We start from the raw sequence: 23995 nt of genomic DNA, 5'->3' as shown, positions 1-23995 counted from the left end.
ACAACCTCACAGGATCACAACACACACGCGGTTTGGATTTTCTTCAGTCTGAGGTTTTGGAGCAGATTTGATTAACGAGGCAGATTCAAGAGACAGAGGCTGAAAAGAGGAGCTGCAGCGATGGACAGTCTGAGGACAGTGATTCTGAATATTGCAGCATGTGAACCTATATTTTCCCACAAGTCCCTGTTCTGCACAGAGGCGTGTTTGTCCGTGGAGGCTTCACAGGGTCGAACACATTCTGAGGGACTGACCAGAGCTGAAAAAACTGAATTTCCCCTTTAACAAGTTCAGGTTGATAAGAGGACATTCCCCTCACTGGGACACAGACACAGACAGACACAGACACACACAGAGACAGACACACAGACGGCAGCTTCACATCAAACAACGTTGCGTTTCTTTTTCTTTCTCAGCACATTCAGACTGACGCTTATTCAATAATGACGATTGTTCACTTCACACGTCAACAAACAATTTTTGACAGAGCAGGAAAACCCTGGAGACGCCGAGGACGACGTCAGCAGCTTGGGAACTCGTGCGACAGCTGCAGATTTTTATCTCTTATAATTCATTAACACCAACCGACAGATTTTAAATGTGATAGTGAAAGTGTTTTTGGTCTCTAACGAGCTCCATCGCCTCTTTTTTGGTCGATGCGTGCGTTTATCTGATTCTTTTTGTTCGCTCTTCGTCAACACTGGAGAGAGGAGTCCATGTTTTTCCTCCACGTTGTGACTTCGCAGCACATGAACACAAAGAAGTCAGAGCAACGACTTCACAACTCGGGAGACGGGACCTTTCGAGGAGCATGTGAACGCACCGCTGTTCTGCAGCTTCGCGCTGCAGGACGTCGTCACTGAACTCAGTCAATGCTGCAACGTTTCGTCTTAAAGATGAACTCCTGAGTGAAAAGAATGAATATGAATTATTATTATGAATTGAATCTGCCCGAGTCATCTTCAGCCGTCACACATTGTCGTCTTTTACTTATTTTTGGGGTTTTTCTTTTTCTGCTCTGTGATAAACTCAAACTTTTCCCAAATGCCAATTATGTTTTTTTTGACGACACAACACGTTCACATTAGTGAAGTTACAAACTCTACATGTTGGTGCTGTGGTTCCTGTTCTCACCTCAGGCAATGGGCTGTTTATTCAGGTTGTGGAAAACCTAAACAAATTAGCTGGTTCAGAAAAAGGTCACACAATTCAGAGGGAACTCACGAAAGAGGAATTCCTGAATGTGAAACACCTCATGCATGCAAAAATACCCAACATGCAAATAAGTCGACTGTTCACTCACCTGCTGTCAGTGAGTCTCTCATCCTGGAATAAGTTTTAAAAGTGAATCTGTCATTAGAGAAACTCTAGAACTCTGAGGCCACAAACTAAAAACCCACAGAGCACATTTCACACACATAAATATCAGTCCTCAACAAAACAAGAAACAAAACAGGCTGACGGACAAACGCAGATGAAAACATGGAAGTTATAAAGATTCTTCACTGACAGTCGGCAGCTTCGCTTCGTGCTCACGTTTGAACGTGATCAAACATCAGTGAGGGAACGCACGAGCTGAGGTTGAGCTGAAAGGTCACAGGTTCAAAGCTCTGAGTCTGAAACAAACACAACGGCACCAGAGGAAGACTTTGAAAGAAAGTCGACGAGTTTCAACAGAGAAAACCCTCGACAGTGAAAACAACAATGAACCGTGACGAGGCTGAGAGACGGGTTTGTACCAAAAGAGAGACTTGAGCCCTGAGAGAAAACTGGTTCATTCAAATCTAATTATATAAATAATTATTTATCGAAACACCTGCTGCTTCCGTTCCACTCGGAGAAAAAAAGTACAGGCAGCCGAGCTCCTCTTTATCAAAATAGTTTTATTTCGAAGGCTGTTGTCACAAAAGCAAGACATATCTTGGTCTCTAAATGTCCCCGTTCCACCGCTCACACTCCTCCAACTAAAAACATGACACAAATAAAACTTCGGCTTTATGACTTGAGAGGAGCCAAGAAGAAAAACAAAATGCTGCAGATTAAAAAAAGAAGAAGCAATATTTCACATCACTATTGTCTATAATCATACGCTTAAAAGAATTTGATGACTTGCTATTATTGTACAAGGTGCGACAGCGGACGCTGCCCGAAAAAACACAGAACACGGATGAGTCACTGATTGAGGAGGAGCCCGCCGTGAACACAGCGCGGGCTCCGGGGGCCGAATACGGATACTCAAGATTTTGTACAAAGAAGCGCTGTGAAGCCGGGAGGCTGTCGGTCACACGGCTCCACGGAGGAAAGACAGGATGTGAGAGGACGAGACAATAAAAGACGAGAGAAGTAGAATCAATATGTATAAATCTGCTTGATCCACAGCACGTCAGGAAGATGCTCCATTTTCACTGGAGGATCCGAGATGAGCTCACGACCTTCTGTTTCTGTGACGTCTGCACGCTTCGTCACTGAGACGCCCCTCCCTCACCACACACCCACACGTTCCCTCCCGTTTCTCGCCGATGACGTAGAACTGCAGCCGGACGTTCAGAGACGTTGACGGGGGAGCAAACGTCCGACGTGTGGGAGCGAGCGGCGCTCTCCAGTGAAACTGAGATAAACCTCTGAAGGCAGACGAGCAGGAGATGTTTTCTGTGGCAGCATGAACCAAACAACATTTTTACAAATCCACTAACAGCGGAGGGGGGGGGGGGGAAAGAACGCTCCGCCCTGTGATCCTCACTGTTGCCTCGGCGCAGGAGCTCAGGCAGACAGGCGAGGAGCGGGCGTCCTTCTATTTGGCGGGGATCTTCGCTCGCTTCCGTGCGATGGCGTCCTCCACGGCCTTCAGCTGCTTCAGCAGCTCCTCGCGGCGCGACAGTGTGTTGCTGGGTTTGTTGGAGCCCGACGCCGAGCCGGAGCCGGAGCCGGTGGCCGAAGCAGAGCCCGGAGCGGCGGGTTTGCCTGACGGCACCGTGGGGGCTTTGCCGGATGACTTCGGGGCAGGTGACAGAGGACGTTTTCTGAATGAGACACAAGAGAAACACGAGGTCACAGTTTTTACTCAGAAACAAGCAGAAAGAAAAACTGAAAGAAAAGAATTTCTCCAGCCACGGTTTGATTTTGACATTTCCTCCCGAGGGCGACCTCAGCTGTCACAGAACCTGATAAACAAACCCGACAGAGTTAATATTATATATTAATTATGTATTTTATTGTTTATCCTCAGCAGATAAGACTTTAATCTGCGTCATGGATGCGTCAACAGAGCAACTACATGTAATCTATGCTTCTCTGTGGCTCCTTCCTCATTTTGCCAAAACACTTGTGGTCAAACAAACTTCACGTTCTGAAAACCCTGATGTGACTCTGCTGAGTGAGAACGGATCCGTGCAGGTGATACAGACGACTTATCACTCGACTTCACAACCTTCACACTTCCAGCTTTAACGCCGCTTCTAACACGTTCAACTTCTTTAGTCGTGAGTTAAAAGGTTAAATGTCACAGTCCTACGTCAGCAAAGAGGTTTGCACCAACCTGTCTCCGTGGGGGGGCAAGGGTCGGGGCCCTTGGCCTCTGGGTCGATCCATTCGAGGGGAGAGCGGGGGTCGACCCGGTATCCTTTTATCACGGACTGAAAGCAGAAGTGTGAAAGTTAAAGAGGATGAGTGGTTCACAAACGAGGCCAAGAGATCGATCGTTAAAAAGTTTAACATCGCTGTGGTTCAAGAAAACTGCTGCGTCGTCTCTTTTAAAGGTTGAATAAAGTTTGGGTGAAGTCATTTAGGTGCTTTACGGTCTTTATGTTCTGAACATCGAGCTGCAATGAAGACGACTCAGGACGAGAGAAACTGTGGATTTAGTGGAAGCGATTGTTTTCGAATAACCAGAGCTACAGGATGTAAAAATTAAATACCAGACAGAGAATTTACACTTGTGGGAAAAACACATTAAATCATCTTTGCTGCCCGAGCAAAATGTCAAGAGACAGATTCAGAAGGTTCAGTAGGAAGCAGATAAAAAAAAGTCGATTACCTTTTACAACACCCTGATAAGAGCTGTTAAGTTTTTCTGATAAGAATTTAAAAACTCCCTGACAACCATCATTAAGGACCTGAAGGATAAACTGTACTTTCTCTGAGTGAACACTGTTCCTCTAGAGTTAATGTCAGTGGAAGAAGTAAAACGTGACGCTGTTCAATGAGCAGGAAGGGAAAAGACGGTGGGTTTCAAAATGACGATCGCCGTTTCAAACAGCTGATAACGTGAGTGTGATCATCGTTGATGTAATCGTTGTTAATCATTCATCTTCTTCAACTGATCTAAAAATACCAGCCAATCAAAAACAGTTGAGGTGTTCCCGGTGACCTCTGACCTCGAAAATCTACTCGTCAGAACATCGGTGTGTATCTGAGTGAAACGTGAGGATGTGGCTCCTCGTGAATCTCACCTCTGTCTGGAGACATCGCCATTCTCTTGCTGACGGGAGACCCCAGCCTGTCTTTGTCTGAGGGCAGGTACCTCTTCCTGTTGCCCTTATCACCCTGCTGCTGTTAAATAACGCAACATACAAATCACATCAGTGCCTTTCGGAGGGTATACGCACACTGTTTCATACATGAAGCCCAGTCCCAACACTTGAAGGTGGAAATGAAACCCTGAAGAAACCTCATCTCTCTCCTTTAACAACAGAACGAGACGCAGCAGTCACCTTGTTGAGAAGGGTGAGTTTGATGTCTTTGTGGGAACCTGAACCTCCATAGCTTCCAGGGGGGCCCATGTTGCCTGGAGGGGGATGTGCCGGGTGGCCCCCCCGGCTACCAGGTCCTGACTTGGGCACAGGGTTTCCTCCTCTGGGCGGGGCTCCAGACGGGTCCAGCTTCCGGCGATCATCCCTGAAGGGCTCGTCTTTCTTTGACGGTCTTTCTGTGGCGAGGACGAGAAAACATCAGCTCTATATTTCCCTATAAATTAAAATCTTTACATAAAACAGTACCGTTGCTGTGGTCAAACACTGCCTAACGTTCTGCTTATTTTAAATCTCACTCTGGAGAACATTTTAAAAAACGGACGACCCTCACACTCATCGTAGACCGGACAGCAACACATCGAATGATCATCTTTCAGTACTTGTGTTAAAGAGACACAGAGGTGACGATAGATTTGAGAAAAGTCTTCTTTTCTGACATATATTAATTATTTTCAACGGAGACGTGTTTGTTTGTCCTAATCTGATTTTTTTATCGCAGACTTGAACTTATATTTATGACCTGACTGTCATCGTGTATCGGCCTGATCTTTATTGCCCTCACTTACCTCGGGTCTTGTCTCTTCCGTGCGGAGGCCGATCCCTCACCGCTGCTCGCTCCTTGCGGGGGTGGTTGGGTGCGGGCGAGTGGGAGCTGGCCGATGAAACCGGGCTTGCCAGGTCGGCGTACATGTCATCCGAGTCCGCACTGCGCACGGAGCTGCTGCTGGAGGACGCCGATGACACCGACGACACGCTGCTCACGCTCAGTGATCTGTAGCAAGAGACGAACAAACACTGCTGACTGCCTGTACACACCACACAGGTATGAACACACAGGGCGTGAATTGTAATGACCGTACCTGGATTTCCTGGATGGTTCGACACAGCGCATGAAAGCAAAAGAGAAGAATACAGAATTAACGAATGTAACCGATGTCCAAGTGACAACTAGAGAAATGACCTGAAGGCAGAGTTGAGAAATCGTGTTCAAGAGGACAAAGACAGGAATTGCGAGGCCACACTTTGAGCTTTGACCATCGAAATCAAATCAGTTAATCTGCAAGTCCAACTGAACCTTTGCACCAAGTTTGAAGGAATTCCCTCAAGGCGTTCTTCAGATATCACGTTCACGAGAATAGGACGGGAGAACATTTATCAAGTAGACGTATGAATCTTCTTCTGCATCCGTTTGCTTGCTGATAAATATTCAGGTAAGACGTCCCCAGCATCATTTCTTATCTTGAAATGTTTTTATTTTATTCGATCACTTCCGTGTTCACATGGGTCCGTACCTGGACTTTCTGGATCCGGATTGTGAGAGCGAGTTGGAGGAGGATCTGGATCTGGAGCTGGAGCCAGTATAACTGCTACCACTTCCACTGACACTCCCACTCACAGTTTGCCTGAAGAGACAGAGAGAGACAGATCTGAGTTTTTTCACGATATTAAGAACGAAGTGTAACATCCAGCTCCTGGTTCAGAATCACACCTGTACCAAAGAAAAATACAACTGTCCTGCTACTGTCCTCGAACATAAATGTCCCATCAATGTGGACGATGTCACGGCCTAAAGGGAGAGAGTGACTCTTCAACAGCTGAGAGCAGAGGAACTGACTCCATGAACCTCGTGAGGGAATGCTGACTCATCATGTTGGCTCAACCACATGGTGGAAATCAGAGCCAGACAAACCCCGACGCTGGAAAAGGCACAGACACGGCGGCAGTGGAGCTGCTCAGGTAGAACAAGGTCTTTTAAACGCAGGTAAAAAAAGCAACTGACTCCTTTTCCCATTGCAAGTATGGACGTTTGCATTTCAGTTTGTTCTTCCTCGGTGCCGCGTCACGATCGCGCCAAAAACTGAGGCGCTCTCTCGTCAAATTAGCGCGATCACTTAAGTGTCTTGTTTCCATCGCTGCCGATTTGGAGCTGCAGCCGATAAAACTCAGATAAAACCCGGTGTCTCCTGCAGACTCATTTTCCCCTGAATGCAAACTTTATGCCGACTCTTTATTTACATTCAGTGCGACGGACTACAACTTTCTAACAGGTCATATTTGGACTTGTTCCATTCAAGTGTCGACTAAACATAATTCATTCATCGTTGTCATTATTCATGCTTGTGACATTCTGATGCTCGGACGTCTTAAACCCATCATCATATCTACAAACAGGCTCAGATATCAAGCCCTCAACCACACGAGACTGATTTATTGTCAGGAAGCTGGAGATGAACAGACGAGTCTTGGCTGGCACCTTTGCTTTATGGCACCTGATAGAACAGGTGAGCTGAAATCTTTAGGACTCTTTCAAGTACGCTTATTTGTTATTTCATTGTGAGGCAGCACGGTGCTGCTTTATGAGGTTTGATTTGTAAACATGGAAGCATATGTCCACAGCATTCGAGTCCAAAACTAACTAGTATATCATATCGTGTAAGAATTAGAAATGTGGATGATGTGCAAAGAGCTGCTGCGACAACAAATCCACCAAACTCTGTTTAGAATTCTTCCCGTTTTAAAAGTTTCCTGCTGAATATTGCAGATAAACTTCTGAGTCCACAGATCTACAGCTCAGCTTCACTCTTCAACTTGACCCAATAATTAGAGTTATTGTTTTTACTGCTGCGTCCTATCACTGCACTCACACACACAATCTCTACAGTATTGCCCCAAAGTGCACGACTGTGGGATGAACCTTCAGTGTCTCTCAGACACCAAATATGCAAATGTGGATGTGTCTGGAAATAGTTTTGTTTGAGGAAACTGTATCTGCTTTGCAAATTTTATCCTGGTTTACAAACCAGAGGCAGGCAGGACAACATTCTCCCACCCACACCAGAAACTCATGGCACCAGCTCCAGAGAGTTCCAGTGCTCGCCCACACTGAGCTCACAGGGAACTCTCAAGGAATGAAAACCAAGTTTCATTTTCATTCGGTGGCACAACACGTGATGAGAACGCTTAATGTGATCGTGGGGCCTAAGGGTGCTTCTGACACCCTCACTTCTGACCCACTACCTGGGGCTGGACTGAAAGTTACGTCCAACCATAAAGTGTCATGTTTGTCGATATGAACGATTGTGACGATGAATGTCACATTATCAGTAACTGGACAAAACATTAATCCAAAACATAAGAAACAGGTTTGTCCAATGTGCTGCCTAGATGTTTAAGAAAACACTCATTTGTTATTTTTATTGTGAGGCAGCACGGTGCTGCTTTATGAGGTTTGATTTGTAAACATGGAAGCATATGTCCACAGCATTTCAGTCCAAAACTAACTAGTATATCATATCGTGTAAGAATTGTAAATGTGGATGATGTGCAAAGAGCTGCTGCGACAACAAATCCACCAAACTCTGTTTAGAATTCTTCCCGTTTTAAAAGTTTCCTGCTGAATATTGGAGATAAACTTCTGAGTCCACAGATCTACAGCTCAGCTTCACTCTTCAACTTGACCCAATAATTAGAGTTATTGTTTTTACTGCTGCGTCCTATCACTGCTCTTATTCAGCATCACTTCTACAACTTATGTCAATCATAGGGAAGTCGTTTATTAACAAAATAAAAGAACTGGTTTTGCTGGATAGTTTCCATACTATGACCCATTCTGCCCACACACACACACACACACACACACACACACACAATCTCTACAGTATTGCCCCAAAGTGCACGACTGTGGGATGAACCTTCAGTGTCTCTCAGACACCAAATATGCAAATGTGGATGTGTCTGGAAATAGTTTTGTTTGAGGAAACTGTATCTGCTTTGCAAATTTTATCCTGGTTTACAAACCAGAGGCAGGCAGGACAACATTCTCCCACCCACACCAGAAACTCATGGCACCAGCTCCAGTGAGTTCCAGTGCTCGCCCACACTGAGCTCACAGGGAACTCTCAAGGAATGAAAACCAAGTTTCATTTTCATTGGGTGGCACAACACGTGATGAGAACGCTTAATGTGATCGTGGGGCCTAAGGGTTGATGACATTCCACTTTCAGTCTGAGTTTTCAAAATCCCAAATTCTAAAACTTACGGCCAATGTCGAAGATTCTGAAGCTGAGGCGACTAAACATAATTCATCCATCGTTGTTATTATTCATGCTTGTGACATTCTGATGCTCGGACGTCTTAAACCCATCATCACATCATCTACAAACAGGCTCAGATATCAAGGCCTCAACCACACGAGACTGATTTATTGTCAGGAAGCTGGAGATGAACAGACGAGTCTTGGCTGGCACCTTTGCTTTATGGCACCTGATAGAACAGGTGTGCTGAAATCTTTAGGACTCTTTCAAGTACGCCACGACTTCTCAGCAAAGCTTTGGCCGACTCCAAGCGGAAGGTCAGAGCAGCCAGATCATTGACCAACTGGGTCATTTCCCCTCTTTGGACAGCTGCAGCGCTGTGCATCTTGAGGATCTACAAACATCCGTATTGTTTCAGCTGATAAGAACAGAAGATAACGGCAGATTAACTAGAATTTATTTTGTTGAACCACCCTCACTTCTGACCCACTACCTGGGGCTGGACTGAAAGTTACGTCCAACCATAAAGTGTCATGTTTGTCGATATGAACGATTGTGACGATGAATGTCACATTATCAGTAACTGGACAAAACATTAATCCAAAACATAAGAAACAGGTTTGTCCAATGTGCTGCCTAGATGTTTAAGAAAACACTCATTTGTTATTTCATTGTGAGGCAGCACGGTGCTGCTTTATGAGGTTTGATTTGTAAACATGGAAGCATATGTCCACAGCATTTGAGTCCAAAACTAACTAGTATATCATATCGTGTAAGAATTGTAAATGTGGCTGATGTGCAAAGAGCTGCTGCGACAACAAATCCACCAAACTCTGTTTAGAATTCTTCCCGTTTTAAAAGTTTCCTGCTGAATATTGGAGATAAACTTCTGAGTCCACAGATCTACAGCTCAGCTTCACTCTTCAACTTGACCCAATAATTAGAGTTATTGTTTTTACTGCTGCGTCCTATCACTGCTCTTATTCAGCATCACTTCTACAACTTATGTCAATCATAGGGAAGTCGTTTATTAACAAAATAACAATAGAACTGGTTTTGCTGGATAGTTTCCATACTATGACCCATTCTGCCCACACTCACACCCACACAGATCAAAACAGTCCCGCAAACTCTTTTCCCTTTTCCCCACAGACACACACACACACACACACACACACACACACAATGGAAATAGTTTTGTTTGAGGAAAATGTATCTGCTTTGCAAATTCTATCCTGGTTTACAAACCAGAGGCAGGCAGGACAACATTCTCCCACCCACACCAGAAACTCATGGCACCAGCTCCAGAGAGTTCCAGTGCTCGCCCACACTGAGCTCACAGGGAACTCTCAAGGAATGAAAACCAGGTTCATTTTCATTCGGTGGCACAACACGTGATGAGAACTCATGAGATGAGAACTCATCATGTGCCTTAGAGTTTCCAAAATCTCAAATTCTAAAACTTACTTCAATCCTAATTAGTCTCAGACGTCATTTAGGTGAAAACCCAAATCATAATTTGGTGTCTCCAAAAAAAAAAAGAAAAAAAAGAAGAAGTGCAAAATATCCCAAACAATGGATCCAATGGTGGGATAGTTGTATAAGTACGTTATTATTATTATTATTTATGTCATATGCAAAATTTAAAGCCTCTCCACTCACATGGAGAGCGAAGCGGAGGTGAGAGAGGAGAGGAGGTGACCGAGCTGGTCAATGTCAAACACTCATCTCAAGTTATTAGGACCTGATCGGTCCTTAAGTTTACTTTGTGTTTGTTTGATTCACTCCAGAGTTTATAACACACACGTATTTAAACACCACATAAGCACACGAAATCCTAATCATTAGCATCCTGATTATTGAGCTGGTTACTTAATGTTTGATATTTGTGTTAACAGGGCCACAGTCTCTTATTTCTTGTTTTGGTTGTCTGTGGTTTATGTTAAAATCAACTAGCATATTTAAAATGTTTAATTCTAGAGTCAGACTGAATGTTCTTTCTAATTAAGCGTGAACTTGCAGGATTATCATTGTACCAGTGGTTTGAACAAAATATTGTCCAACAAAATGTGTTATTGCGAAAGGCCAACCTTCATATTTTTCACAAAGCATTAAGTGAGAGGTTCCTTTGTTCAGTTCACAGCTTTAGTTCTTATTGTAATATGAAATATTCTTAACTAATCAAATCAAACTCAGCCCTAGTTAAATTATTACCAATGCATATGGGAACTGTTAAAGGTATAATAGGTAAAAGTCCTGTCTCTGTCCTACCTGATTTATCTGCACTGAAGTTTTTACAGTCAATGTTTGAAAGTGAATTTGTTTTATTGCTGTTCAAATATTCATTGTAAATAATAACGATACTAACAACTTGATTTTTAGACGGCGCTGTTTAAGTGACCCACGGACGCTTTACTCGTGTCGCCAGGGACAAAAAAAGAAAAGGACACAAAGCATGACAGGAACAAACGGCACTAATGGGAGGGGGAAGATGTCCAGATATGCAGCATTGTGGATTTCAGCTGTAAACCTGGTAGGATGAACACAAACTGCACTCTGCACTCGTTTCCTGTGTAATGTCAGATTTCATCACCTCTTCATGTCCTGAAAGACGGTTTCGTCAAAATGATTTATCTTTAAAGACAACATTCCACAAATGATCTCAACACTGTGATGACTATCAGCCAACAGCCCAAACACAATATGCAGCCATGGATGAAACACACATTTCAAATTCCTGTGGCCAGAGACTGAAACTATGGCCGCAGGAAACAGCCACTGTGTCTGGTTACAGGTCGCACTGGATTTAAACCATCCGAGTGGAAAAAAACATCTTCTGTTCCTGATTCCTGCCATTAATCAAATTCTTTAAAATATTAAAACCAGTTTCAATGCTTCAAAACAAATCAAGAGCTCGAGACACCTACCTCCGAGGAGGACGCTGCTGCCTTTCTTTCCTCCTTCCTTCCCTGGGGTTGGGGGGTTTTCCGGGTTCCCGTGGCGGGAAGGGCCGCCCTGCACCGCCGCCTCCGGCCCCGCCGCGACCTGCTCCGCCGGCCCCGCCGCGACCTGCTCCGCCGCCGCCGCCCGCCCCTCCGCGACCTGCTCCGCCCGCCCCACCTCGACCTACTCCTCCGCTGCCCGCCCCACCGCGACCTGCTCCACTGCCGCCCGGTCCGCCACGAACTGCTCCACTGCCGCCAGCCCCGTCACCACCGGCTCCTCCAGCCTCCCGGGGATTGGTGGGGGCCTTGCCTCCCTCTTGCATGGGTTTGGAAGGCCTGCCCTGCATCCCACCCGGCGGGGGAGGACTGGGAGCTTTCTTCATGGGAGGCTTGTCCCTGCGAGGCGGGGGCATGGCCCCCGGTTTTGGGGGCATGCTTCAGGAGGGAAAACGCACTTGTTATTTTAAGCATTAAGACAGTTACGGTAAAGAAGGTGAGATCACATGCAACGTCATGACAACTGATCAACAAATAATAATAAGTTAACAGGCATGATGAAACACGATGCTGGAGAATTGACTGATGAATTAAAGAACAATGTAAAGTGATTTACCCTTTAGCTAACATGGGGGAGAGTTCTGGTTTATTCTTAGCATTCCTCAGCGCTGTCGGACTCGGTGAGGGAGACGTTGAGAACGATCTAGACCTGAAAAAATCAACAATCACCCTCAGTGTGTCATGATGCTGCTTCATTTTTTGGATCAGATCAAATCACACAGAATACAAAATTTTGAGAAAGCTGCTTTGACGTTTTGAATGAACAGTGCGGGGGCAGTGTGTTTTTAATGTACCTGGAGCGGCTGCCACTGAAGGAGCTGCGCTGAGAGGAGTGACTGGAGTAGGAGCTGAACGAGGAGGAGCGGCTGCGGGAACGAGACGACCCTGAGCCTGTGTAGGATGAAGAGCGAGACGAGGACCTGCATAAAACACAGAGAGAGAGAGAGAGAGAGGGAGAGAGGGGGAGAGAGGGAGAGAGGGAGAGAGAGAGGGAGAGTACATTTAGTTGAGGTTAATAAACAAGTTAATATTTCAAAGTGCCCTGCGGAGTCATCTGGGAGACAAACTACAACTGGACACATTTCAGGTTCAGATTAACGGGTCGTTTATCATCATCCACAGAAAAATAATGAATTCACTAAACGCAGTGATGCAAAATATCACGGCGTGAATTTGTACCTGGAGGAGTTTGACAGAGAGACGGAGGAGCCCGAGGGTCGGTGTCGCCGGCGGCCTCGTGGTGGAGAGCCCAACCCGGGACGTCTCCTGGGGGATTTGGACCGACGCCACGGGTCCTTCCACTCGTCTGGTCGCCTCATTAATGGAACAATCTCCTTCTTTGAGGGCGGCTCCATCGGCCTGCTGAGAAGATGGAAAAAGATCGGTTGTTGACATGTGGAAGAAGAAATTGTCCAAACATCCAATCCACTTAGTAAACTGGATATTCCCGAACTTCATGTACTGTCTGTCTTTGTTCTTCCTCCTTTACTCTCATGAATCAAACCTTTTCATTCACTCATAAAAAAACCCTGAAAGAATCCAATGCATAGACTACAAGTCGGAGACATTTCCACTGCAGAACCAGTTGAGCAGAAATGTACACAAATCAACTGTCACTATTTTCCTTTGCACATGGCACATTTTATCGTAATCTTATCCTAACCTATTTAATCTTAATATAACTACTATCTTTTATATTTCCTTTCTGGCTCGAATAATTAACCAATGACGTTGTGACTTTACATCACAGACCTGCTGTATGTGGGAACTGATTGGAGATGGACTGTATAACGCCTGGATCACAGCGACATTTACCATCAACATGCATGGGATTTCCCCCAGCAGATGGATTGATGTTTATTTTTGTGCAGAAGACGCTGAGATCTTCAAGGTGGTCTTTAAATATTTGTTTGAGGATATTAACGAGATGAGTGGATATTCCCGCTGTGAAAGAAACTGTCCTGAGTTGCAGAAACTTTGAGAGAAGGAGTCTGTGTATCAGTTACTGCCCGGTCAAGGTCCGGCGTGACGAGCAGGTTGTGGTTTAGTATCACAGCAGAGACGGCTTTTTAACAATGTGCTGCAAAAACTGTTTAAACAGGGGCACGGACTTGGAATTACATATCAGTTTCCTGAATGGGCGGCCTTTTGTACGCGCACGCACGCACACACACACAGTCACAATGCAGACGTATGAAAGGTACACGTCCTCCGGAAAATAAGAAATTCCGCTGGTGTGATGCAAGAGCAAACAAGTGACCTTGTAAAACACGGAGCTAAAAATAGAATCACAACACAGGTGCTATTTTTAGCTCTGCAATTCATATTCTTATCAACACAACATTTCCTTTGAGGAGGAAATAACAAAAAAGGAAGTGGATCATACATTATATAAAAACTCTGCATTGAAAAGTGATTATGAATAATCTTTAGAAGACAAAGAATTAAAAAAAAGAAAAAAGTGGAGATAAATTGTACTTTTAAACAATTCAGAGAAACAGAGTGAGCGTGTGTGACTTCCTCACTTTGTGGTGTTAATGGAGAGGAAGAGGAGTTTACATTTATTTAGGAGAAAAGAGGAATTAGGAATGATGGTACAATGAAGATACAGCAGTTCTGCAGTTGAAGTAATGCAGTAAATCCTCATTCCTGCAGATAATAAACTGAAGAAATAAATGTAAGTTCAAATTCTAGACTAGAAATATATCACATGCCGGCTCTAAATTTGCCAGTGTTGTAATTTGCAGATGAAACGCTATTCCAAAAACACAAAAGCTGTTTACATGCCAAAAGCCCAGAAAGTCCGTTCGCGTCATAGATGAAATGATTGTGAAAACCTGGGTGTCACATTTCACCGCATGGTGGATAAATGCAATTTGACCTGGGGCTGATTTCAGAAATTCACATTGCAGACAAAAGCCAGATGATAGTGGGTTTTTTCCACCAGTGGAAAATTGGTTACAGAATATAGTAAAAACTAAAAATCAGTCATAGACACTTTCTATTTCGTTGCATCGTGTGTTACATGTTGCAGGCAAGTATTTCCAAGCCTGTCTACAGTGACTCTTTCATAGTTAATCCTTAAAAGTGTTTGTTTGGTCCAGTTTAACCTGCAGGAGACTCTAAACACTGCTGCTGTCACATGTCCAGCTGCCACAGAGGAAGACGAGTTCACATCTGCCGACGCCTTTACTGCACAAATGAAATCTGTGAGAGGAAATCTGCCAAACAGCCAAACCAAAGAGGATGAGCTCAGAAATACTGAGGAAGAGTGACCGGTGTTTATATTTAGAATATCTGTTGTTACAGTAAAACCTGATTGAGGAGCTGAGAAATGCAGAATGAGCTGTGAGGAGATGTTTGTGGTTATATCTTTCCAGTTGTGTGTGTGTGTGTGTGTGTGTGTGTGTGTGTGTGTGTAAGACAAGTGCAGCAAGTTCTTCAACCACGATCAAGTTATAACAAAGAAATTTACACCTCACTTCCTGGGCATCAGCTCCAGTTAGTTCACTCTTATCCCTGATGACAGGAGCATTATCGGCCCATTTGGGCTTCCAGGGCTGACGACACTGCAAAGTTCCGCAATTTCAAAGAGCACAAGTGCGAGCAAAGCAATGGAAACATGTGCCCCCACGGGTTGAGTCATCAGTCAAGGCTGTGCACTGAAATATGTCAATGACAATGTGGAAGTTTTTCAAATACGGACGACTGCTTTTCCACAGGCGGAGCCTGATGGATGGGTCGAAAGAATGATGCACGAGTGGCAGCGTTGTGACGAGTTGCAGCGTTGTGACGCAATCAGGGGAAAGTTTTGTTGCACTGCTCACAACACCAGAGACAATGAATGGAGTCACTACTTATTCATTTTCAAGCATTTTGTGACAATACAAGAGTAAATCAGTAAAACAAAAGAAGAAAGGCTCAGCAAACAAGTTGCTGTTGGTGCATAATTAGCATTTCGGGGGAACTTTGTTGTTCCGTGTTGAACGCTCACTTCTAAGATTTTAAGAATAACTTCTGAATTATAAGAAGATAGATAGATAAACTGTACGGTAACTTCAGACTATCAACATCAGCAAGCTGTCAAAGATTCCAATAATATAATTACACATTTAATGTGTGTATAACGGTGCTGATGTTATGGGATGTGAAACTGTTTGATTTGCCAGGTTACTTTCTTGTGACTGAAACGAACAATAATTATGTAAAAGGGAGAAATTATAAAAATAAAAACCCATAACATTTGCACACTTCTCCCTTTCGAGCAGGATGACCGAACGGTTTACACGTCATCGTCTTCAAGACTGATGCAATAATTCTTCATTTGCTGAAAGGCGAACTTTGAATGCTGAAAGATTTGTTTGTCTTTCAGCATTCTTATCCTACAAACAGATCCAAGGAACGTCAGCAATATTGACGCAGATTACAGCAGAGTTTCATTGACTATTAAAATACCTTCTGACCAAGGTTCAGTTGGTAAGAATCACGTTCGCCAAGTCTTTCACACCATTGTAGGTTTGCTGGATTTATTGTTTTTCTATTTAATTATCAAAAGCAATGATCCATAAAGAACGACAAATATTTGTCTTTCTCCTCCAGAGGCTGAGAAGTTAATGTTTCGTAAACGTTCCTATCATCTCTGAGTTAATGAGGCATTAATGGGTTAAAAAAAAGTGTTAAAGTAGAAAGAGTGACTCCAAAACCATCCAACATGCAGACTACAGGGTGCAGCATTCATTCATTCATTCATCAGGTAGAAACGTTGCCAGTTATGTTTCAGTTCATCAGCACAGACACTGATGTTTTGCACAGTATTCATTCAACAAACTCACACCAGACTCTCACTCAGACGTTCAAAAGATTCTTCTATTGTTCTCTCAATTTCACTGAAACTCCTTTCCACCAGGAAATGGAAAAATGTATTCATATGAACAATGTTTGATTTCACAATTTGTCGCATTAGCAAACGTAATTACTTCAACAAATAAAACCAAACAGGAAAAACAATACAACTGGTCTTTTCACTACTTCCTGAAACACAAAGGGCTAATTCTCACTAAGTGCCCGTGGCAGAGTTTCTACAAGATGTTGCTAACGTGGGGGTGGCGCGCACACAAAACGACACAAACAATTTCTGAATTGTGCAACCTTCCTTTCACAGCTCAATAAGTGAAAATACGTTAATTTTCCACGTTCAGAATTATCATTTAACCCTGAAACACACAATGCTTCAGGTCAACATCTGTGATCGTTAATTGTTGGGACACGATAAATGAACATTGATCTAATTGCTGATCGTTAAAAGGACATTTTAACGGGAGCGCACGAGTCTGAACGGGCGGTTAATGATTGACTGTTGCGTCAACAAAGACGTCAAATGGATGAAGCAAAAATAAAAAATCTGGTTAAGTGATGTCTGTCTGTCAACCACACCTAGTAATTAAAACGGTGTCAAACAAAACCACCAATGATTAGGAGGGTTGGTCTCTTTCTGCAAAACAAAACCATCAGCTCAAACTTACTTGGGGGGCAGGCCGAGGGGAGAGCGCGGTTTCAGTTTGTCGTCCTCTTTCTTCTCCCTGGCGTCTCGAGGAGGTCGCATCCTCGGCCTCTCCTTCTCGTCGCGCTTCATCCGGTCCCTCTCCCACTCTTCTTTCCGCCGCATTCTCTCCTTCTCTCGCTCCCGCTCCCGTTCCCTCTCTCGCTGCCGGCGCTCCCTCTCACGGTGATCCCTCTCCCTCTCGCGGTCCCGGTGCCGGTCCTGAGGGTCTCGCTCGCGCTCACGCTCCTGGCGAGATGAATATGCACAGTTATCTAGCAAGACATTTGCTATTTTACCATGAATTTTATGTCTGTGCAATTATAAATTCTTGAGTTATGATTAAAAACACAAATCGAATCAGGTCATCCATGCAGCAAAGTGCCGGGTCAGAACCGAGCATGCAGTCGCTGCTGGAGTACCCCCCCCCCCACAGTGTCCACTAAGAGCCAAAGTGTAACTTTTAAATATGGAATATATGCAAATAAGACTTAATTGATTGATTGAGTCCAGTTTATCCTCGGTATTATCCTCTAGTTCCACGTCATACAAAGACGCTTTTACTTTATTTGTGGTTGTTAAAACACTTGTGAACATTTAAAGACACAAAGATTTTGAGCAGAATACAGAGGACACTCACATTGTAGTGATAAGGAAGTGGAGCCTCTGTGTACTGAACTCTGAAGTTTTCATACTGGCCGCCTCGCCACAGCGCCTCCATCTCATAGTCGTAGTACGGATCGTTGTACTGTTCACTGCAGAGGGAAACATGAGAAATCATGCACCTCACAAAGTCTACTTACTGTTATAGCTCTGCTGAGTCTAAGTCTCACTAAGGTCGTCTACGTCACTCGACACTTACCCATATACAGGATCTCTGAATTCCATTTCACTGAAAAGCAAAACAGATGAGTTTCAGTGAAAACAACTCAGTCATTACATATTTGTGTTACTTTCTATGCAACAATACTTCAGGCTGAAGCTGTCGATGAGGTGGAGGAGCAGTGAGATGTTTACCACCTCAGGTCACGTCCCTGCTGTTGCATCATTGTTCATTAGGTAACGTCTGGCATACGCTCAAGAGCCTCTGCCCCTTTAACGGACTTTCTGCGTGCTCATATGTATGGACATTAGTATGGACGTCCTGACGGAGCCAAAATGCTCCTCTGAGTGGAGATTGTTTTCATTTTAAAACGCTTTAAGTTTGGCAAAGTATTATCGTACACGCCTAAGTTCAAATCTCTGTGTGAGGCGGTATTCTTTTGTCAAATGAATTCAGGAAACTTCTGAAAGAGGAATGTTTGAGAGCGTGACAGAAAAAGAGGAATAGGGAATGTCCGAGCAGCAGTTACAGCAGATGACTGAGTTTAAACAGGGCGTCATAAGCGGATCTAAAACTATTTGCTTCAACCAGCAGAACACTCAACCCAATCGAAGAGCCCCTTCAAAGATTATAGAGAGATTCTATGATTCAACGGGAGCAGCTCGTACTCTCTGATGATGCGGTAACTGCGTTCTCTGAAGAAATCGTTCTCTTTGTCAAATTCTCTCTCGTCCTCCCCGATGGTCACGTTGAAACGCTTCTCCTCGAAGTCCGGCTCCTGCTCTTTACGGATGGTGGCCTTCTTCAGCACCTGTGGGAAACAGAACCAGACGCAAGGGGGTCTGTTTAACGGTCTACTGAAGGAAAAGTGTCACCGGTATCTCAGACGGAGGACGGTTTATTAGGCTACATGAGTCTGACAGAAAGGTTTTCCAAATAGACAAGCAACAGTGTATTTCACTGTCACTGTTTCATCGACTGTAAAAATAAATCAAGCTCAATAAAACTGCAAAACTGGCCGTTTTCCAGATCCTCCACTAAGTCTGAAGTCTCTCTACACAAACTGTTCTACGTGCAGTTTATACAGACTCAGCATCGGTGGGAGCGTTTACCTCTTTGGCGTGCCTCAGTCCTCTCTCCCATGCACTCTCCACAGGGGGCTCCACTGGGGGAGGAGGTGGAGGGAGCTCCTCCACAGCAGGCCCGGCCTGAAAACAGAGACAAACTCATTCATCGTCTGCATTTGAACACAGAGATGCAGATGCTCGGTGACGGCAGGAGGCAGCGATCATTCACTGTATAATCTTTTTCTTTATCTATTAAAAGCTTCAGTATTTGTGTAGTGTATCAACGTCAGACAGCAAACATACAATCAGTGCAACAATTAAACAGAAGTGGAAGAGAGACGTACCCAGGGGTTATTGGGTATGAGAGGATGCGGTCCACCAGGGGGCGCTCCATTAGGTGAGAAGAGGTCTGGTTTACTGATGAGGGAATAGTTACCTTTGTCATTGACTCCAGGGTGGATGAACCTACAGTTCATGCCCCAGGTACAATTTCCTGAAGGAAGCAAACAATAAGAAGGATGTTACCCAGATTAAGAACAAATAAAGAATTAGAATAGTTTTTTATTATTGAAGAAATAATACGGTCTTTTGAGAGAGAGGTGTGAACAAGAAATAACCCAAATGACATCACTGTGTATTCTTGTATTGATTCTGATCCTGGTACAAATCCAGCTGTAACTCTAAACTTTAAACAAGTTCAACATTTCTACAACTGTCAAAAACCTATAGGAACTAAAAATAAATGTAAATAAATAAATAGACCAATGAAACGTTATATTCTCAGTCTACATTTTAAGTTTCTTATTAAGTTTTACTGCGAGCAGACACTGACATCTATATTAAGTACTATGACTCCCCCTGCTGGAGAGCAGCGGACACGACATGTGCTTAAACAAACATACGGACATTCCTCACATGCTCTAACCTGCAAAAAGAACGGACACCAGGAGGGAAGCTGCTGCTCTTCAAAAACCATGTTAACATCCCACTGCACAACAACATGCACACGATATCCAAAGAGGACAACAGAGCAGCAGGACTCCGTTAAAGCTGGTTGGTACAGAGGGACAAAGACCCTAAATATCAAAGTGTATCTACATAAAGGTCCAGCACCTCCGGCAGCTAACCCCTGATAAACTCCAGATGTCTCTGAAGAGTTGTGTGTGCTCAGTGACACAACGTGTCCGAGTTGTTGAGAGTTACACACGTTCACCTGCAGCTTGAACAGCCGCTAACTCTTCTGTGGGCTAAGTCACGCTAGTTTGCAATAAGGCCCCAGAACTTAGCAGCGCCAAGACACGGGGCTAATGAGCGAGCGCACAGCCGCCACCGAGCCGAGGCTCCTCCGCAGAGACCCGACGTTAACCCAACAGAGAGCCGTTCGGACCAGACGTGCTAACAATGCCCTGAACTTGCCCAGAAACAATAAGCAAAGCCTCGTCCTGAACGTTGAGCAGGTCTGACGTTCTTTGAGGTACTTTCAAGGTTCACTTTCTTTCTAATGACCTCGTTCGAACAATACATGAAACATTATGTTGTGAGTAATTATCCAAAGTACGCCGTTTGTTTAAACTTCAGATGATCAGATCACATTTTTGCAGACAACCAGGTACATCCAGAGCTTCGTTCTCTTGCCACACAGATGCTGATACATGCGTCTTAAAGTGGTCAAACACAAGAGTTGTGCTTCTTCACAGGTCGAGCTCTGGATCTGTTCTCCGTCACCTACCTTTAATGAAGAACCTGCAGATGGGACGTGGCCTGATCTTCCTGTCTGAGGGATCTTTGACCTCCCCCTCCTCCAGGTCATCATCCTGCCAAACACACAAGAGAGACATGGTATGTGATGTCACACTGTCACAGGTCACAAACACAGAAAACTGAACCAGGAAAACAGAAGAGAGGGACAATTAGCTCAAGGGAGAAGCTTGAGACATTAAATACAAAACTACACTGAGATGGTTTCCAGATGGATGACAGCAGCTGAGGGGTTCAACTCCTGACCAGTGATCAAACAAATCCTGGTCTGATGCAGCTTGATTTCTGCTGCGGCCTGAATACTTCCTGACACTTCTCTTTGTAACGAGAACGAGATTCTGAGTCACGGTTAACAAATCTTTGATTAAAGGGAATATATTCTATTATAGGACAGAATTTATGGTGAAACAGGGCGAGATTGAGATGTGCTGGGGTTGTTAGTGACGGGGATCGACTTAACCAACCAGACATGGTTTTATTCTTCCCTCATCCTTCCCTGTAAGGGGAGAGCGCACCACGCAACAGTGTAGTTTAATTTTGGTGAGGGCTGACTGGGGGGGAATAAACCTACTTAAAGGGAAGGATATAACTACTGTGATCATCAACATCTTTCCTACAGACACTCATCAGAGTAGGTAAAAGGAATCGACCCTTGTCCTCTTCAGAGACACTTTTTAAACGCTTTAAAAGACTGAAAAAAACCCTGAAGTTAACCTGAAGTTATCCAGATAACTGCAAACCAGGCTTCGTAGTTTAGGCCTCTGGTCACCTATCAGGTGCTAAAAGTCTGGCAAATCTTTCATTATGTCTTTCACACCATTGGCTCAAATAATTTCATAATTACACACATAGTAAAATGTGTGGCAGAGAAGATTAACATTTGATCTTACATTTAATTTTTATCGGGTCTCTTTAAATATTTAATTACATTACATATGTTCAACAGCTTTAAATTAATGAGAAAAACTTCTGAATATGATCGTTCACCTGCACCCAGCCAATCACCTCACACTGATCATCATATAACTAAAACTATGTCCACTTACATCAATCTCTCCTTCGTCAATCTCTCCGTCATCCTCGTCCTTCTTCTTGTCTCTGAAGGAATCTCTGGACATCCTGTCAGGCCCTCTGAAGTCGTCTGATCTCCTGGATTCACTGTTTTTAGGAGACGGGGGGAGAATAGGCTTCTTCTCCTTTTTCTTCGTGCTCTTGTCCTCACTCTCCTCCTCTTCTGCATCTTCCTCGTCTTCCTCCTCCTCGTGTGCAGGGATGTTGGACTCCTCTGGGACCTCCTCATCGTAATCCAGTTCATGCTCGTCTAGCTCCCGGGAAACAGAAGCAGATTCGACATTTGTCTCTTTCACTGCGACAGCTCTTCTACTCTCCTCCTCTTCAGCTCTCATCCTTTCGTCCTCCTCTTCCTTGATTTTATCCTCCTCCTCCTCATCTACCTCAGGTGTCTCAGGCTGAGCCGGGACACCCTTTTTGTAGTCACTGTATCCTTCCTCCCCATCTTCTCCATTGTCGTCATCAGTGAAGCCCTTCATCTGTTCCTGCTCTGAGTCGGGGGACTGTGGCGTGTCAATGACTCTGTCCTCTTCCTCCTCTCCTTCCTTCTCCTCCTCTCCATCTAACTGGTCCCCCTGTGGACCATCTTCATCCCCCTCCATCAGAACAATGGTCTCTTCCTCCTGTCCCATCCCTCCAGGTCCCTCATCCTCTGGGTCGGAGATGAAGTCGGGCACCACCTCATCCTCCTCGTCCAACTCCTCTATTTCCAAACCTCTTCGTCGGCTTTCCACCGGCTCTTCGTCCTCCTCAAGCAGCGCTCCATTCTCCTCATCATGGATGATCTCGCTGCCTGAGACGACCCTGTCCTCCTCTTCATCAGAAGAGTCCAGCAGCCCAGAGTCAGAGAAGCCCTTCTCCTCCTCCTCGTCCTCCCCGAGGGACTGGGGGGACTGGTTAGGACTTTCAGGAGAATCCATCAGAGAATATTCTAGTGTTAACACAAAAAACTGTTTGTTAGAAACAGCCATAATTTACATATTGAGTGTGTCTGCACTCTGAACAATAGTTTGTCTTGAAAAGAGATTTATGTAAACGGTATGATGTTACACACACACACACACACACACACACATATATATGAATATACATTAATCATATAAGCAGAGGTAAATAACACTATATCCTACACAGAGTATTTGAGAGCAAACTTTAAAAGAGTTCGACAAACACGAACCGGTTGTTAGCATCTTAACTATTTTCAAATCGAGCAACAGTTGACCTCAGGATTGTTGACGCGTTAATCTGACAGCGGGATTTGTTGTTTTAGCTTCCTGCTAACTCAAACACCTCAGCTCCCCATCGGGCTAGCTAGCAGCTCCGGCAGCTAACCCCCGGTGAACCCCACAAGCCCCCGAAGAGTTGTGTGTCCGCAGTGACACGACGTGTCCGAGTTGTGGAGAGTTACACACGTTCACCTGCAGCCTGACCAGCCGGTAACTGTTCTGTGGGCTAAGTCGCGCTACTTGGCAACAAGGCCCCAGAACTTAGCAGCGCCAGGACACCGGGCTAATGAGCGAGCGCACAGCCGCCGCCGAGCCGAGGCTCCTCCGCGGAGATTGTAACACATCGCCCGCGGAGGCCCCGGACACGACCAGCGGCAAAGAGCCGCTGCAGCAGCGAGCGGACTGCGTCGCACACTGACCCGTGTCTCCATTAACAATGCAGCCTTCCTCGGAGCTAAGCTAAAGGCTGCAGCCGCACTCATGCTAACCGCTAACAACCGCACACTTCCATTCACCTTGCCGGCCCGGAGCTGTTTAAAGACGGCAGCGCCTCGTTAAGAAGTCCCCTCTCCGGCTGATGGTGTCTCTGCGTCTGTGGTAAATACTGATGCGTTCGTTCAGCGGCTGAGGCAGAGAAATTAAAACTGCCCGCACTGCACAGCGACAGCGGCCATTACTCATGCGTCATCAACATGCGACGAGCTGAGGGGAGGGGCGATGAGGTGAA

The 23995-nt window shown here is 44.8% G+C and overlaps 1 protein-coding gene across 1 annotated transcript; it reads right to left on the bottom strand.

The window, feature by feature from the left end:
• Positions 1–1863: 1863 nt before the first annotated feature.
• On the bottom strand, positions 1864–23972 carry zc3h18 (zinc finger CCCH-type containing 18). Its single transcript, XM_069528912.1, has 19 exons — positions 23784–23972; positions 22018–22973; positions 20943–21027; positions 19558–19706; positions 19259–19354; positions 18815–18957; positions 18186–18215; positions 17964–18078; positions 17307–17572; positions 12964–13146; positions 12579–12704; positions 12341–12433; positions 11710–12162; positions 6029–6151; positions 5315–5520; positions 4710–4924; positions 4449–4548; positions 3536–3632; positions 1864–3020 (listed from the first exon to the last, which is right to left on the bottom strand). Exons 2-19 carry the CDS (start codon positions 22960–22962, stop codon positions 2792–2794), a joined length of 3654 nt encoding a protein of 1217 aa, XP_069385013.1. The 5' UTR covers positions 22963–22973; positions 23784–23972; the 3' UTR covers positions 1864–2791.
• Between the last annotated feature and the right edge of the window lie 23 nt (positions 23973–23995).

Source organism: Paralichthys olivaceus, chromosome 7 (assembly GCF_024713975.1).
Source record: "Paralichthys olivaceus isolate ysfri-2021 chromosome 7, ASM2471397v2, whole genome shotgun sequence".
Lineage (NCBI taxonomy): Eukaryota > Metazoa > Chordata > Actinopteri > Pleuronectiformes > Paralichthyidae > Paralichthys > Paralichthys olivaceus.
The sequence above is the reverse complement of the archived record's forward strand: the minus strand, read 5'-3'. Positions and strand labels throughout refer to the sequence as shown.

What these genes read in the sequence shown, in the direction of transcription:
- zc3h18 (XM_069528912.1), bottom strand. Translation starts at nt 22,962, where the DNA reads ATGGATTCTCCTGAAAGTCCTAACCAGTCCCCCCAGTCCCTCGGGGAG. An exon ending in CCCCTCGGCCTGCCCCCCAA is followed by an intron (nt 13,147 to 17,306) that starts GTAAGTTTGAGC and finishes CCATCTTCTCAG; the next exon opens with CAGGCCGATGGAGCCGCCCT. An exon ending in TTGCCCCCCCACGGAGACAG is followed by an intron (nt 3,021 to 3,535) that starts GTTGGTGCAAAC and finishes TGTCTCATTCAG; the next exon opens with AAAACGTCCTCTGTCACCTG.